General features: G+C 33.3%; 1 protein-coding gene and 1 non-coding gene across 2 annotated transcripts; both read right to left on the bottom strand.

Annotated features, from left to right (window-relative positions):
• Positions 1-4,627: 4,627 nt before the first annotated feature.
• TRNAC-GCA (transfer RNA cysteine (anticodon GCA)) lies at positions 4,628-4,699 on the bottom strand. Its single transcript has one exon. It is a non-coding gene; the product is annotated as a tRNA-Cys (tRNA).
• Positions 4,700-5,882: 1,183 nt separating this feature from the next.
• On the bottom strand, positions 5,883-7,821 carry LOC127102383 (B2 protein). The gene is made up of 5 exons (XM_051039755.1): positions 7,043-7,821; positions 6,723-6,823; positions 6,547-6,630; positions 6,342-6,452; positions 5,883-6,253 (listed from the first exon to the last, which is right to left on the bottom strand). Exons 1-5 carry the CDS (start codon positions 7,659-7,661, stop codon positions 6,182-6,184), a joined length of 987 nt encoding a protein of 328 aa, XP_050895712.1. The 5' UTR covers positions 7,662-7,821; the 3' UTR covers positions 5,883-6,181.
• Between the last annotated feature and the right edge of the window lie 6,967 nt (positions 7,822-14,788).

The raw sequence follows: 14,788 nt of genomic DNA, 5'->3' as shown, positions 1-14,788 counted from the left end.
CTGCCTCCATAGGGTAAAACTCACAACAAGGATCTTTATATCTCCATTGAGTGTGTTGATGCCATTATATCCAGAGTGTTGGTGGACACATGATGCTCGTTACATGTACTTCCTAAGAACTCTCTGACCAAGTTGACTATATAAGGTTTGTTGATCAAGCCAAGTACGTTGGTGGTCAGAGCATTTGATGGGTCTCGAAGAATTGTGGTAGGGGAATTAGATTTACCAATCAAGTTTGAGTTGTATATCTTTTTCACTACTTTCTTTGTTATGGATATCTTTCCGGCTTACAGCTTTCTTTTGGGACATCCCTGGATTCACTCAACGGGGGCAATCACTTCTACCCTTCATCAGAAGTTGACATTTATCATCAATGGTAAAATTATCACAATAGATGGAGAGGAAGATGTGTCGGTTAGTCAACTATCGTCATTCTGGTATATAGAAGTGGGCGGTGAGATTCACGAAACCCCGTTTCAGGCCTTCAAGATTGCTAACATAATAATGGTTGCGCTTCATAATGGAGGATCCAAGAAATATGAATTACCCATGTATTCTCTAAAGGATGTCAAGACTGTGAAGAAACTGGACACCCCAAAGGTTGGGGTATAGTACTTGATTTTCCAGTGAACAAAGATAAGTCTGGCCTGGGATACCGATCACAACAGATGATGTGGCAAAAGACTCCGAAGACAGCTAAGGGGAAAGTCCTTCCAATACCGGAAACATTTTTCAGTGATGGACACCTCTTTGAAGGACAGATTGCTTCATGTTCAAAAAGATTTCGGGCCAAGAGCTTAATAATTGGACTTATGTGGATGTTCCCTAAGTCATGATGATGAAAGAGTATTTTTTTCTTGTTTTTTGTTTAAAAATCTTAGGCTCTGCCCAAAGCATAGGGGAATTTGTAGGGGCCCTATTATTTTTTAACAATGTTTATCATGAATAAATGAGCATTTCACATTCAGTTATGTTCCATGTCTTTCATTTTGTCCTTTTTATAAATATGGCAATGTTTTATTTTTATATTTTTTTCTCTTTCATCATTATAAAAAAGAGCATGAATCACCATTCGTGCATATCCGTCCATTATGACTTTGAAAATCCAATCTACCACGACGATAAGGATTGTGAGCTCCCTGAAGAGTTGGTCAGATTGGTGAAGCAAGAGTCAAAGTTCATTCAGCCTTACCAGGATTCTCAAGAAGTGATCAACCTCGGGTCTAAAGACTCTAAAAAAGAAATAAAGATAAGTGTTACCTTGGATGAGAATCTTAAGAAGGGGTTGATTAAGTTATTTCATGAGTACATTGATGTATTTGCTTGGTCGTATCAAGATATGACTGGGATAAATACAGATATTATGGTGCACCGACTACCGCTCAAAGAGGAGTGTCCTCTGGTAAATCAGAAACTGAGAAGAACTCGACCTGATATGGCTATCAAGATAAAGGAAGAGGTTCATAAGTAGTTTATTGCGGGTTTTTTGGCGGTATCTAATTATCCTTAATGGGTTGCAAACATTGTGTTGGGCCCAAGAAAGATGACAATGTACAAATGTGTGTTGATTATAGAGACTTGAACAAAGCAAGCCCGAAAGATTATTTTCCGCTTCCACATATTGATGTGTTGGTGGTAATACAACTCAGTTCTCAGTATTCTCATTCATGGATGGTTTTTCTGAATACAATCAAATAAAGATGGCTCCGGAAGACATGAAAGAGACTACTTTTGTTACCCATTGGGGAACTTTTTGTTATAAGGTCATGCCTTTTGAATTAAACAACGGTGATGCAACATATCAAATGGAAATGGTGACTCTCTTTTGTGATAAGATTCATAAAGAGATTGAGGTATATGTCGATGATATGATTACAAAATCTTAAACTGAGGAATAACATTTGATTCATATGCTAAAGCTGTTTGAAAGATTGAGGAAGTTCAGGTTGAGATTGAATCCCAACAAATTCACTTTCGGGGTAAGATCCGAAAAATTTCTAGGATTTATCGTGAGCCAACGTGGGATTGAGGTTGATCCTGACAAAGTCAAAGCCATACAGAATATGCCAGCACCAAAAACAGAGAAAAAGGTTCGTCATTTTCTAGGTGGATTGAACTACATAGCTAGATTCATATAACACCTCACAGCTACGTGTGAACCTATTTTTAAACTACTTCATAAGGATCAAGCTATTGAATGGAATGAATATTGTCAGAATTCATTTGAAAAGATAAAAGAATATTTGCAAGAGCCTTCGGTCTTAATGCCTCCAGTGCCAGGAAGGCCTCTTATTATGTACTTGATTGTTCTGGATGAATCCATGGGTTATGCTATTGGGCAACACGATGAATCGGCTAGAAAAGAGAATGATATCCACTACTTGAGAAAGAAATTCACAGATTGTGAGAAGAGGTATACGCTGCTTAAGAAGACATGGTGTGCGCTTGCTTGGGATATCTAATGTCTGAGGCAGTATATGTTGACCCATACAACGTTGTTGATATCTAAGATGGATCCCATCAAGTATATCTTTGAAAATCCCGCTCTTACCAGAATGGTCGCCTGTTGGCAGATGGTCCTAATGGAGTATGATATATAGTACGTCATGCAGAAGGCCATCAAAAACAATGTGCTCTCTGACTATTTGGCACATCAATTTGTGGAGGATTACCAACCCATGAAGTTCGACTTCCTCGATGAGGATATCTTATTCATAAGAGAATGAAATGGTCCTGGCCCTGAGGAAGGACCCGAACCAGGATCGCGATGGACTCTCATGTTCGACGGTGCTTCCAATGTGCATGGCCATAGGATAAGTGAAATAATTACTTCACCAACAATATTTCATCTTTCGTTTACCACGGGATCATGCTTTGACTGCACCAACAATGTGGTAGAATATGAGGCATGCATCTTCAGTATCAAAACAGTAATTAACTTAAGGATTAAAATACTTTAGGTATATGGAGACTCAGCTCTCGTCGTAAGTCAAGTTCGAGGAGATTGGGAAACCCGTGATCACAAGTTGATTCCTTATAGAGAGCATGTCATGAAATTGATTCCCTACTTTTATGAAATCACTTTTCATCATATCCCGAGGGATGAGAATCAATTGGAGGATGTTATTGCTACTTTAGCATCCACGTTCAAGGTCAAGTGGAAGAATGAAGCTCCTTCTATCCATATTGAGCACATGGATGAGTCTGCATATTGTTTGACAATCGAGGAAGAATCAGACAGCATGCCTTTGTTCCATGATATTAAGATGTATGTTGAAAAATAAGTGTATCCTGAGAATATGTCTATCACAAACAAGAAGGCCATGAGATAACTCTCATCTAGGCTCTTCTTGAGTGGAGATGTACTTTATAAACGGAGTTATGATTCGATCTTGCTCAGACACGTGGATAGACATGAAGCAGAACGGATTATAACAGATGTGCATGAAGGTTTCTTTGGAACACATTCTAGTGGGTATTCAATGTCTAAGAAGATTCTCAGATCGGAATACTATTGGCTGATTATGGAAGTAGATTTTTTTTCTTCATGTGCAGACTTGCCACAAGTTCCAGATCTACGCTGACATAATACATGTGCCTCTGGTACCTTTGAACGTCATTTCATCTCCTTGGCCTTTTACAATGTGGGGCATCGATGTGATAGGACGTGTAGAACCAACCACTTCGAATGGGCATCGGTTTTCTTGATAGGCATAGATTATTTCGCCAAATTGGTGGAAGCTGCATCATATGCTAACGTAACAAAATAGGTGGTTGTCCGCTTTTTGAAAAAAGAGATCATTTGCCGCTATGGGTTTCCTAACAAAATCATTACTAACAATGGTTCGAATATCAATAACAAAAGGATGAAAGAATTGTGCAAAAACTTCAAAATTGAACATTATAACTCGTCGCCATACCGTCTAAAGATGAATGACATTGTTGAGGATGCAAACAAGAACATAAAGAAGATTGTTTAGAAAATGTTGAAGACATACAAAGATTGACATGAAATGCTACCTTTTATTTTGCATGGTTATCGTACCACGGTGCACACTTCGACGGGGGCAACCTCTTTTTCATTGGTATATGGTATGGAGGCAGTACTTCCCATTGAGGTGAAGATCCATTCCTTAAGGATTCTGACAGATGTCGAGCTTGATGAGGCTGAATGGGTCCAGACAAGGCTAGATCAACTCAACCTTATTGAAGAGTCAAAATCAAAAAATTGTATCTAAAAAATTGATTTTTATAAAAAGATATTTGAAATAGCTTCAAAATTAAGTCATTTTTAAAAAATTTTATATCTAATTTTTTTTTTAAAAATGATGAAATACCTAAAATAATATTTTAAGAATAATTATTCAAACCAAAATTTTTTATTTAAATTTTTTATAAAAAATATATTTATAAATTTTTTTTCACCAAAATATATAACATTATAAAAATCGTTTTAAAAAAACAAAAAGTATTAAAGTTATGTTATACTCCTTTGTAATTAGGAGTTCATGAAGTGTTTCTATCATTTAAACATGCAGAAAAGAGACTAATATGTTATTATCTATATAATGTATTCCGTTTTCCTTGAGTGCTGTTGCTGGGAAACAAAAGAAAAATTGATGCAAAAAGGGCCCAACCGGGTTCGAACCGGTGACCTCTTGATCTGCAGTCAAATGCTCTACCACTGAGCTATGGACCCAAGAGATATTAGTTAACTTTCCAAACTTTATTTATATAGTGATTCTTAATTTCGTATTTGCAAATAATATAACTCTACAAACGGATACATAATAACTAAAATGATAAAAACATACAAAAAATAATGAAACTCAATTTTGCAAGTTAAAACTCACAAGTATTTCACGTTAATTAATATTATTCATAGGATCCACTGATTTCCTAAATCTAGGAAGAAAATGTTTTAATTATGTAATGGTAATTCATATATTTAATATATTTGTGAAACTTTTTAAGGACTTTTGATACCTGAAAAAACAATTTTCTTTTACTTGCATTTCTTTTGAAAAGACCTAAAACATAGTTTTGCCTAATTGAGTATTCGCAAACTTTATAGTTTGTTAGGTATGAAATTAATAATAAAAAGTTATCTAAAAGATAATAGTAGGAAAATATATAAAAAATAATAGTAGATTTTAAAGGAAGTTATCATAAAAAGGTAAAATTATTAAAAAATAGACTCCGTCATTGCTTTTATATATTTCTATAGATACAAGATTTTATCAAAGATGAGAAGGAAAAAATAAAAAAAATTGATATTTCCTGTTTCCATAAACAAATTTATTTAAACTTTCAATACATATAAAAGATTTTATCAACTAAAAAATCAAAGAAAAAAAAAGTGTGGCAATCGATATCTATCTTTACTTATACCGTAAGGCACTCCAAAGAACTAGCTGGCTACAGCTAGTCTTGAACATCCCAACAGCAAAATTGACTCATAAATTAGTATAATCATTCATAAACCAACTTGGTAGTAAAAATATATACTAGGAGTAGTACAAGTTATTTAAATAAACTTAACGGTAGAAGAAATTTACTCCCTTTTAAGTTCATCTACTTCTATAGGATCAATTACCTAACAAACAACCAAGAAAATGCTTTAGCATATTCCTATTTGGCTTTTGGTTAGAAATTCAGATTACCAAACCATATCACACATAGCTCAAAATTGAACCATATCCATACTCAACAAATAATTTTCATTGCAAAGTCTTCTCATTAGAAGAAGACTTTGGACAGAGTCTTTGTTGACTAGTAATATTATAGTCCAATTTACCTAGTCCAATTGTTGATTTTGAGAATGCCAAATCTAACCTAGAATGATGATTGAAAAACAATAAAAATTAACATAAGCAAAATAGTTCAATATTAATAAATATTATATTCTCATTAAATATAATAGATAGTTTTATACCAAACATAAGAAAATTGGAACACCATGTATAGCAGTAGCAGCCTCTATACAAAAACATTAGAACACAATATTTAAGCTTCAATATTCATCCAAGAACCCTCGACTAAAAACACTCACTTTGTCTTTTATATATCTTAGGACTCTATTTGTAAGTCCATCATATATATATAGCTATAAAACACAAACCCAAACCCAAATCTCTAATTATGACTTATTTTTCTTTATTCTTTGTAAATTGTGTCCCTTTTATGCCTGCACAACCTTCAAAGAGCTGTTGGAAGTATCTTGTTCTTCAAAAATATCCAGCAGAGACAACGCCTACAAACAAACCAAACAAGAAAACACAATTTAGTTCACATGAAACAAAAACAAGAACTACATTCAAAAGGGTGAAGAATTTAAATACCTCAGGCACATTCAGCTCAAGACGAAACTTAGGACCATCATAGTGGTGAAGAATTGGCCTGAAAGAATCCTCTTCAAGTGGCTCACATGTTTTCCTAGTAATCACTCTTACCTGTATTCATCAATGTTTGTGAAAAACATTCTTAACTTCCACAAATTAGCAATTCAAAGTGACACAACTATAGAGATTGGGTTGAAGATGTTACCTGAGCAGGGAAACGAGATTCTCCGGCGCACTTCTTGTCCTCCCAAGCAGTTGGATCAATGTTTGTTCCTCCAAAACTTGCAGCCTAAATAAAACCAAAACCATATTTTATGACACGTCCAAAATGCATAAACTTGTGATGGTTGTATTGTGATGCATATTAACCAAGGAACATACCTCAAAGACTCCATGAAGTTGGTGAGTTGTATAGTTGTAAAGAAAAAGGGGCAACCCAGGAGTAATGGCCCTAACTGAATCTCTGTATCTGGGAGGCAAACCTAAATTCACAAACATTCAGAAATTCACAAAAGATTGAATTAACCATGTATCTTATTATTATTATTTTTTTTTAGAGTAATAATATATTATTAAACTAATGAATACTGTAAAATTATTAGACAAACATGGAAACCAAATTAAAGTAGAATAGAGATCAAAGATAATAATAACAATTGCATAATTGAAGAAGAAAGAAAAAGGAAAGTAAAGGAACATACCAAATAGTTGTCTTTTGAGATTCTCAGCCATGGTATCATTGTTACAAACAAAGATATACCCACCAATGGTTTCATTCCTAGGTAAAGACTCCGTCGGTGGCAACGTTTTGAATCTCTTGTCAGAAGCAGCTTTAACATCCTTATTCTTGTTCCCTTCACTGTTACTATTGTTGTTGTCTCCATGTTTTTTGTTAAGGTTTGTGTTCTTCTTAGAAGATTTAGCCAGATGAAAATTCTCATTTTCAACCTTAGCACCACCAAACTTAAGTCCCTTGAAATTGATATTCAAGTTGTTGTGACTATTAAAATTACCATAAGAAGAAGGGTTTGAATTTGGATAAACTCCTTTGTTGAAACCGCCGTTAATCCCAACATCAACAACACCAACCATGTTGTTGTTGTTGTTCATCTGTTTCCAACCATCACTGCTGCTGTTGTTGTTGTTGATTTCACCACCAACTTTGATATCAAAATTTCTCCTTTCATTTTTGTTGCATGAGTAATTGTTTCCCCAAATTGAATCGTTTAACGATAAGTTTGCAAGATTTGACGAGTGAACACGAAGTTGATCACTGAATTGCCAAAACGATTGTTGATTGTTGTTGTTGTTGTTCTCCATTTTCTTTGATTTTCTTCAGAAAGTTCAATGTTTATAGAAACTATATCTATATGTGTATCTAATGGATGTAGCTTTACTCAACCAGAACAGAGAAAATTGTTAGAGGGAAATTGACATTGACGACAAGAGTGACAAGTATTAATATAAAGATGAAAAAGGGTAAAATGGGTATTATCTTTATTGTTTTTGTGTAGAAAAGAATAATAATAGTAGTAATTAGAAATGAATAGTGTATATAAATAAAAATAAAAAAAGGAAATGAAAGTTCGAGGAAAGCAATATGAGAGTTATCTTAAGTGAGAAGGTTTATATATTTGGTGTAAGTGCCAAATGTCAAATGAAAAATGGTTTATGGTAATTTGGGATGTTTAATTAAATGTTAATTAAATGTGATTAGGTGGGTGAGGTGATTAGTGAGTGGTGATGATGATGCGAAAACCGCGTAAAAGTGATGAGGTGGCTGAAAGTGGAAGGAGGAGGTTGAGTTTTGATTTCGTGTACTATTTTCTAGAAGGTGTTACACAACTTCGTATGTGTGTGACTATGTTTTAACTTGGAGAGCAAGATTCAGTTCACACAAAAATTAACTAGCACTACTACATGTTTTTACTACTCTTTGGTTTCTAACAAAAAAGAATATGTAAATTTAATTTAATAATTAGTAACTTACATATATGTATAGATATTAGACTTTAAAAAAAATTTATTTTAGGAATAATTTTTTCAAATTATCATTACTTTTAATAATGTAGCTTTAATAATAATAATAATTATTATTATTATTATTTTGATCAATAGTGATCGAAATTCATATTTTAAAAGTTAATTGTGGATTGGAAGTCAGGTCTTTATTTCTTTTATTCTTACCTAACTATCAATTGAACTATTCTAATTATTATTATATTAAATTATTAATTTTTTTATTATAATTATCTTTAAATTATACATATAAATATTTGTGATGAACCAATATTTGTGATGAACGGTAAAAAAATATTATATTTGTTGAAGAAAAGCATATTAAAAATATATAATAATTAAATTTAATTTTAGTTATTTTTGAAAATATTATGTGTCATTTAATTCAGTTTTAAAAATAAAATAAAATTTATAGTATCCTATTAGATAAATTTGTTTTGAATAACTTTTTATAAAATTACTTTTAATATATATATTTTAGAAAACAATTTTGATTTTATTTTAGTTTTTTTAGATGTATATCAAAATTAATTTTTTATTTAAAACTATAAATTCAAAATAAATTATACTATATAAAAATAAATTCAATCCATCAAACAGAAAATAGAATTTTCCAAAAAACCTGCACAAAAATAACCAAACAATGATCACACCAAATCAACTCAAAAACAACAAAAAATCTTTGCTTATTGAAATCTCTATAAAATCATCACACCCTTCACAGCAGAATAACCCTGAAAATACTAAAAGACCCTCTAGTTAAAAACATCCATTTTCTACGAATGATATTTTTGTTTATGAAGAGGAAGAAATTCAAGAATACCAAGATTTAAATTATTTATGTATCCTGGGCAAACTGATTACAGAAAAACCTATCCAATGTGGATCTATTCAAACAACATTGTCCAATATATGGTGTAATCCCCCCAATTTGTCTGTCTCTGAGCTTGAACCAACATTGTTCAAGATCACTATGGAGAAGAAGGAAGATCACACTCGTATTTTAAAAGGGAATCCCTGGATCTTCAGAAACTCTTAGTTCATTCTACATGATTGGAATGGGATAACCCCATTAAGTGAGATGGAATTTGATAAAGCCCCTATTTGAGTTAAGATTTGGGGTATTTCTATCAATTGGAAAACCCTTCAAATTGGTATGAAACTAGGAGATAGACTTATATAAAGTTATGAAGCAGGGATGTATGAGATGCCTGACAGAACCTCAATTGTTAGGGTAAAAGTAAAAATCCACATCGCTGAATCTATAAACCCTTGTAAAACCCCAATTTTGACCCTAAGATCCCTCATGTTATCTCCTCATATGCATTGGTTTTGGGATCACACCTTGGCATCCTCATTACCCCTCATTCATTGGGTTTGCATTGAGAGAGATCACCAAGCACATTTGATTGTATCATACTTTGTTTTTCATTATTTACTAATCAAAATACCAAAAATATATCAATGTATAGTTTGTTGCTTTTATAGATAGTGTGTGCATCCACCAATGCCTCATCAAGCTCATATATAGGGTTTAAGACCCTCAATGCAAGGAGACTAATCAAAAGATGGTTCACATTGACTATAGACATCATATATGGATCCCCATGGTCTTCACATATCATTTTGATCAAGAATTCATCAAGAGTTTGAAGCTTGTTTGACTTGGAAGTCCTAATTCATCTATGTATCTTGTGTGACCTCCTCAACAAGTTTCTTCAACATTTAATCCAATATTTCAAGGTATACTTCATATTACATCATATTACACATATATGATCCTCCATGAGTCCCAAATATCAAGAGAGTGTCAAGCTAGCAAGTTGGTTCATGGTGGTTGGCCAAAGAAAGTTAACTGGTCAAAACTGGGGTTCCCTAGACCTTATCTCCTACAATTTTTGTCATATGAAAATTATCCCAAGATCAAAGTTACTCATAATGACATTACAAACAACTTTCATGTTTAAGTCAAGAGCTAGTTTTGTCTGAATCCTAGTTAGGAGATCAATTTCCCAAGACCGTAACTTGCTCAATTATTATAAGATGAAAGAGATTAAAATTACATGATCTAACTCAAGATGTCTTCTTCAACCTTTATGTTTGAAGGGAGTTCAAATTCAACTTGGAAATGCATGTGCCAAGAGGAAACATTATAGGTCATTTTGGGTCATTACCATTGAACACGTGATTTTCCTCAACTTCTAAAATGCATAACTCCTTCATGCCAAATCCAAATGAGGTCAAATTTGTGACCAAATTGAAGAGGTTTGAAAGATCTACAACTTTTTATGAAGGAACATTTTCCATTTGAAGTCCATAGAAAAAGTTATTCAAGGTGGAAGAAGTGAACATTTGACTTGGTACTTAGAAAATTTTCAAATATGTTTGATTTTCCAAACTTCCACCTCAAAATTCATCATGATCCAAGCTTCAAATGGAAAACTGTTCAACATGAAAGTTGTTCCCCTTGATCTCACCTTTCCAAAAAGTTCAAGATCATCTCATTTGATCAAAATTGATGGACTTGTGCATGGGTGCAATGCATGGTCCCATTTGGAAGATTCTCACAACCATTTCCCATTCCACATTGCATGGCTTCATGAATTACTTTCAGCATCACATGTGCACATTTTTGGACCTATTCCAATCATTCTTTGGGCTTTGTACATGCCCATGCAAGCTTGCACTAGGTAATTTCTATCTTTAGATTTCAAATGGAAGTGTGTGGAAAACATGTGATAACCCTATAAATACAAGTGCTATGAGCTCAGAAATGCATCAACACCTTGTCCAAGCTTTGCCAAGACAACTCAGACCCCTCACTCTATAAAATTTCTTGAGGATTTCATTGAAATCGAGTTTGAATTTCACCTTCTGTTTTGAAGTTCAAACTCCAAGAATTCATTGCCCTTTCCATCTCAATTGATCACTGCAAGCAAGAGGAAGAGGAATCAAATAAATCCAGATCAAGATCAAGCAATTTTGAAGGTACTCGAAGGTGAAAATTCAGAAATTTCATCTCTTTGATTCTCTCTCAATTCTTCACTATTCTTTGTGATTTTTGGTTTGTTGAAGTCCTACCAATGTAGGCAACAAGATTGAGTTGCTTTTAGGTCAAATCAAAGTAACTCAGTTCATGATCCTCAAAATTCAAATCCCTGTATCTTTTTATATACTTGGAATTGGAGAAAATTGAGGCCAGATTCATGATCCTGAACATTTTCTCTTCAAATTAGTTTCCTTGTTTTCCATTTTTCATGAAGTTTAGGTTGGACCGGTCTGGTGGTCCTCAACGGAGAAGATGCCGGAGCTAGGGCTCCGGTGGTGTGTTGGCAAGGTTCCAACCATTTGATCTTGGTCCAACGTTTTAATCCCAGCCCTTGCTTTTGCATACCACGCGTGTACACGCGTTGACTAAGGTGTTGGATGGGAGCGCGCACTTGGCCATCTGATATGCCACCTTAACTAATGAGGAAGATCTGATGGCCCTTGTTTTTTTAAATTTCTTTTTATTTTCTGATTTTTTCATTTAATTGCTTTATTTTGTTTAATTCAGAATACTTTCATTTTTAATCCAAAAAATATGGGACTTTCACCAAAAATCTTTAAATATTTTCCTCTTTCATTTTTCGAATTAAAATTATTTTTTGGATTAATTTTGATATTTTTCATGAATAAAATGTTTTTGTGTATATTTTTAATTGTTTATAAATACTTTTGACTTTTTAAAAATCATGAAATTTTTTGTCTAAGGTCTTTTGATCTTGTTTCACCTAGGATAAATCTCTTGGTCATTTATTTGGTGTTTTAAAGAGATTTTAGGTTTTGACCAATTTAAATTGTATTTTAATGCATTTTTAATTTGATTTTTAATTGATTAATCGTGTAAAAATTATGTTGAGCCAATTTTATGGTCTTGTGATGTTTGACTATTTGTTTGGGCCTTGGTCAAGGTTGATTTGACTTTTGTTGGATTAAAATCATTGAATTTAGGGGATTGATGAAATATATATTTCATCTCCCAAAATGAATGAATGATTTTAATTTGATAAAATTTCTCCCATGACCAATTTGTGTTTCTTTCACTTCCCCTCCCTTTTCATATTCATCCCTATTCTTTCCCATTCCTTTCATTGACCAATGAAGTCTCAATATCCTAAGGCTAATTGGTTCATCAATGACTTTATGTCAGCTGGACCAATACAAGTATGGATGAGATAGGTCCATCCCTTTTGATCTTTTCTTTTAGTGTGCGGTATGTTTTAGGAGTTTGGTTCATTATACCAAATTTCTAACATGCATTAACACCTAAATTTTTATTGTCCGGCCTCAGATAGTTGTGACTTCTACATAAGTCCAATTACAATTGCTTAACATAGAGCTAAATTTGACCCTAAAGGCATAACATTCTAGTAAGTGAGATTGTAAGTCTCCCATCTTTCATGGTATTGTGTGGAAACTTGACATTTTTTTCCTTCCTATGGAAGATGTCTTGGTTCAAGAATCCATGCTTGTAAATAAATGGTTGAGTGTTCTCCAAAGAATGACTTAATCAATTGAAAAGCAAAACACTTCTAACATCCAATTAACTTTGACTAACATTTGACTAACTCTTATTAATCTCGCTTTACTTTCAAGTCATTTACTTTATGCAATTTAATTTCTAGTCATTTATCATTCATTGCCATTTACATTTTATTAAACTTGTTTATGTTTATGTCATTTCCACTTTGCTCATTTGAGCCATATATTGTGATTGTATATATTTTTTTGTGTATTTTGATTGTGCTTGTGGTCTTAAAACCTTAAAATACCTAATAAACAACAAAAATCCTAAAAAATGTTTGAGTGGAATGTTGAGCTTGATCTGAACTCTTGGACTTAGGATTAGGCAGCACTCCATATGCAAAAGGACTTGGCCAATGCCAATATTTTGAGACCAAGTTATTGTGAATTGAACCTTTATCTGATGCAAGTATTGGGATTTATTTGAACTTATCTGCTACATGGTCTTAATGCAACTGTTACTTTGATCCTGTGTCTGGGGCTTTCTTCTGAGTTGATCAAGGAGTATTTTATTTGATACATAAGAAGACAAAGAAGACTACTAGCTATGGGATTTGCTTGCTTGGATGTGGTCATCTTTATTTGATGCCTTGATCTTCATGATGTTTGATAATGCTAATTGCTTATTAATAATTGCTTGATTCAAAGTCCAAAGGGAATGTGGGTTTTCTATATGACATTTTTGTCTGTTGGATTGCATCCCATTGGTCAGATCTTTTCAACTCTTAACTTTTAAATTTATTGCTTATGATTAGTCTCTTCATCTCCTTCCAATTATTAAATTTCAAAATCTCTCCCCCTTTTTAAAAACTTTCTTTGATTGTGATTTCAAACTTAGACTTTGTTTAAATGATTAGAAACTTTGGCCTTATACCAATGAACTTTCAAACCTTTTCTTAAATCAAACTTGTAAATAAATCTAATCATATTGACTTAAAATTTCAAAAGACAAAAAGAACTAACACTCATTCAAACTTTTGGACCCTTTGTGCCTCTTTTCACTTAACTTTTGATTAAAAGTAATCCACTCATTTTGAAATTGTTACCATGAACTACGAGGTTTTGATCCCTCATTTTTATGTTGGTATGTAGGCACAAGTCTGAAGGTCTTGTCAAACACAAAAATATAATCAATGAATTCTTTTTCTCATCCCAACACTCTATTTTTCTCAAACATCATTTATACCAAAAACACATGCGCACATAAAAAAGGGCTCCCTAGGAGTACCTAGGACACTTTGGGTGCTAACCCGTTCCCCCTGTGTAACCAACCCCCTTACCTGTAATCTCTGGCATTTTATTAGTTTTGATTTGAAAACTTCTTATGTTTGGGTTTTGTTCGTACTTTTCCCTTTTCCTTTGGTAAAAATAAAAGCGCGGTCGCGACTCTGGTTTTATTGATGTTAAGCTTATCCATAGCTTGATGGTCATGAATTTACCGTTACAACCCTGAAATGTACATAAAGAGCAACGCAAATGGTGTCACATGGATATATTTCAGGTATTAAAAACTACACATGTTCTGCTTCAAATATGACCTAATTGGGCATAATGAATAACATTGTAATAACCCTAAAAGCTCTAAACATGGAATCAAGGAAATCAATCCCTTAGGGCCATGGCTGAAGACCAACCAACCAGACAGAAGACAAGTTCAACAAAAAGATAGAATGTTCAGTAACAATCCAAATAGAAGAACTAGCATCAACCAATATAGTCGTGTTCCTAGAGCTATGATAGACAAACTTGTAAAAATATGATTTAAAGACAAAGACAAAATAGAAGAAGGACTAACTGAACTAGAAGACCAAACCCCTTAAAAATCTACCATCAAAAGGAGAGGAATTATTGATCTCACTACT

This window comes from Lathyrus oleraceus, chromosome 7, assembly GCF_024323335.1.
Source record: "Lathyrus oleraceus cultivar Zhongwan6 chromosome 7, CAAS_Psat_ZW6_1.0, whole genome shotgun sequence".
Lineage (NCBI taxonomy): Eukaryota > Viridiplantae > Streptophyta > Magnoliopsida > Fabales > Fabaceae > Lathyrus > Lathyrus oleraceus.
The sequence above is the reverse complement of the archived record's forward strand: the minus strand, read 5'-3'. Positions and strand labels throughout refer to the sequence as shown.

Bases quoted from the DNA above. Each gene is read 5' to 3' on its own strand.
- LOC127102383 (XM_051039755.1), bottom strand. From the start codon at position 7,661: ATGGAGAACAACAACAACAACAATCAACAATCGTTTTGGCAATTCAGT. The intron at 6,453-6,546 runs GTAACATCTTCA...TGATGAATACAG, and splicing joins AATCTCGTTTCCCTGCTCAG to GTAAGAGTGATTACTAGGAA. The intron at 6,254-6,341 runs GTATTTAAATTC...GTTTGTTTGTAG, and splicing joins TTGAGCTGAATGTGCCTGAG to GCGTTGTCTCTGCTGGATAT.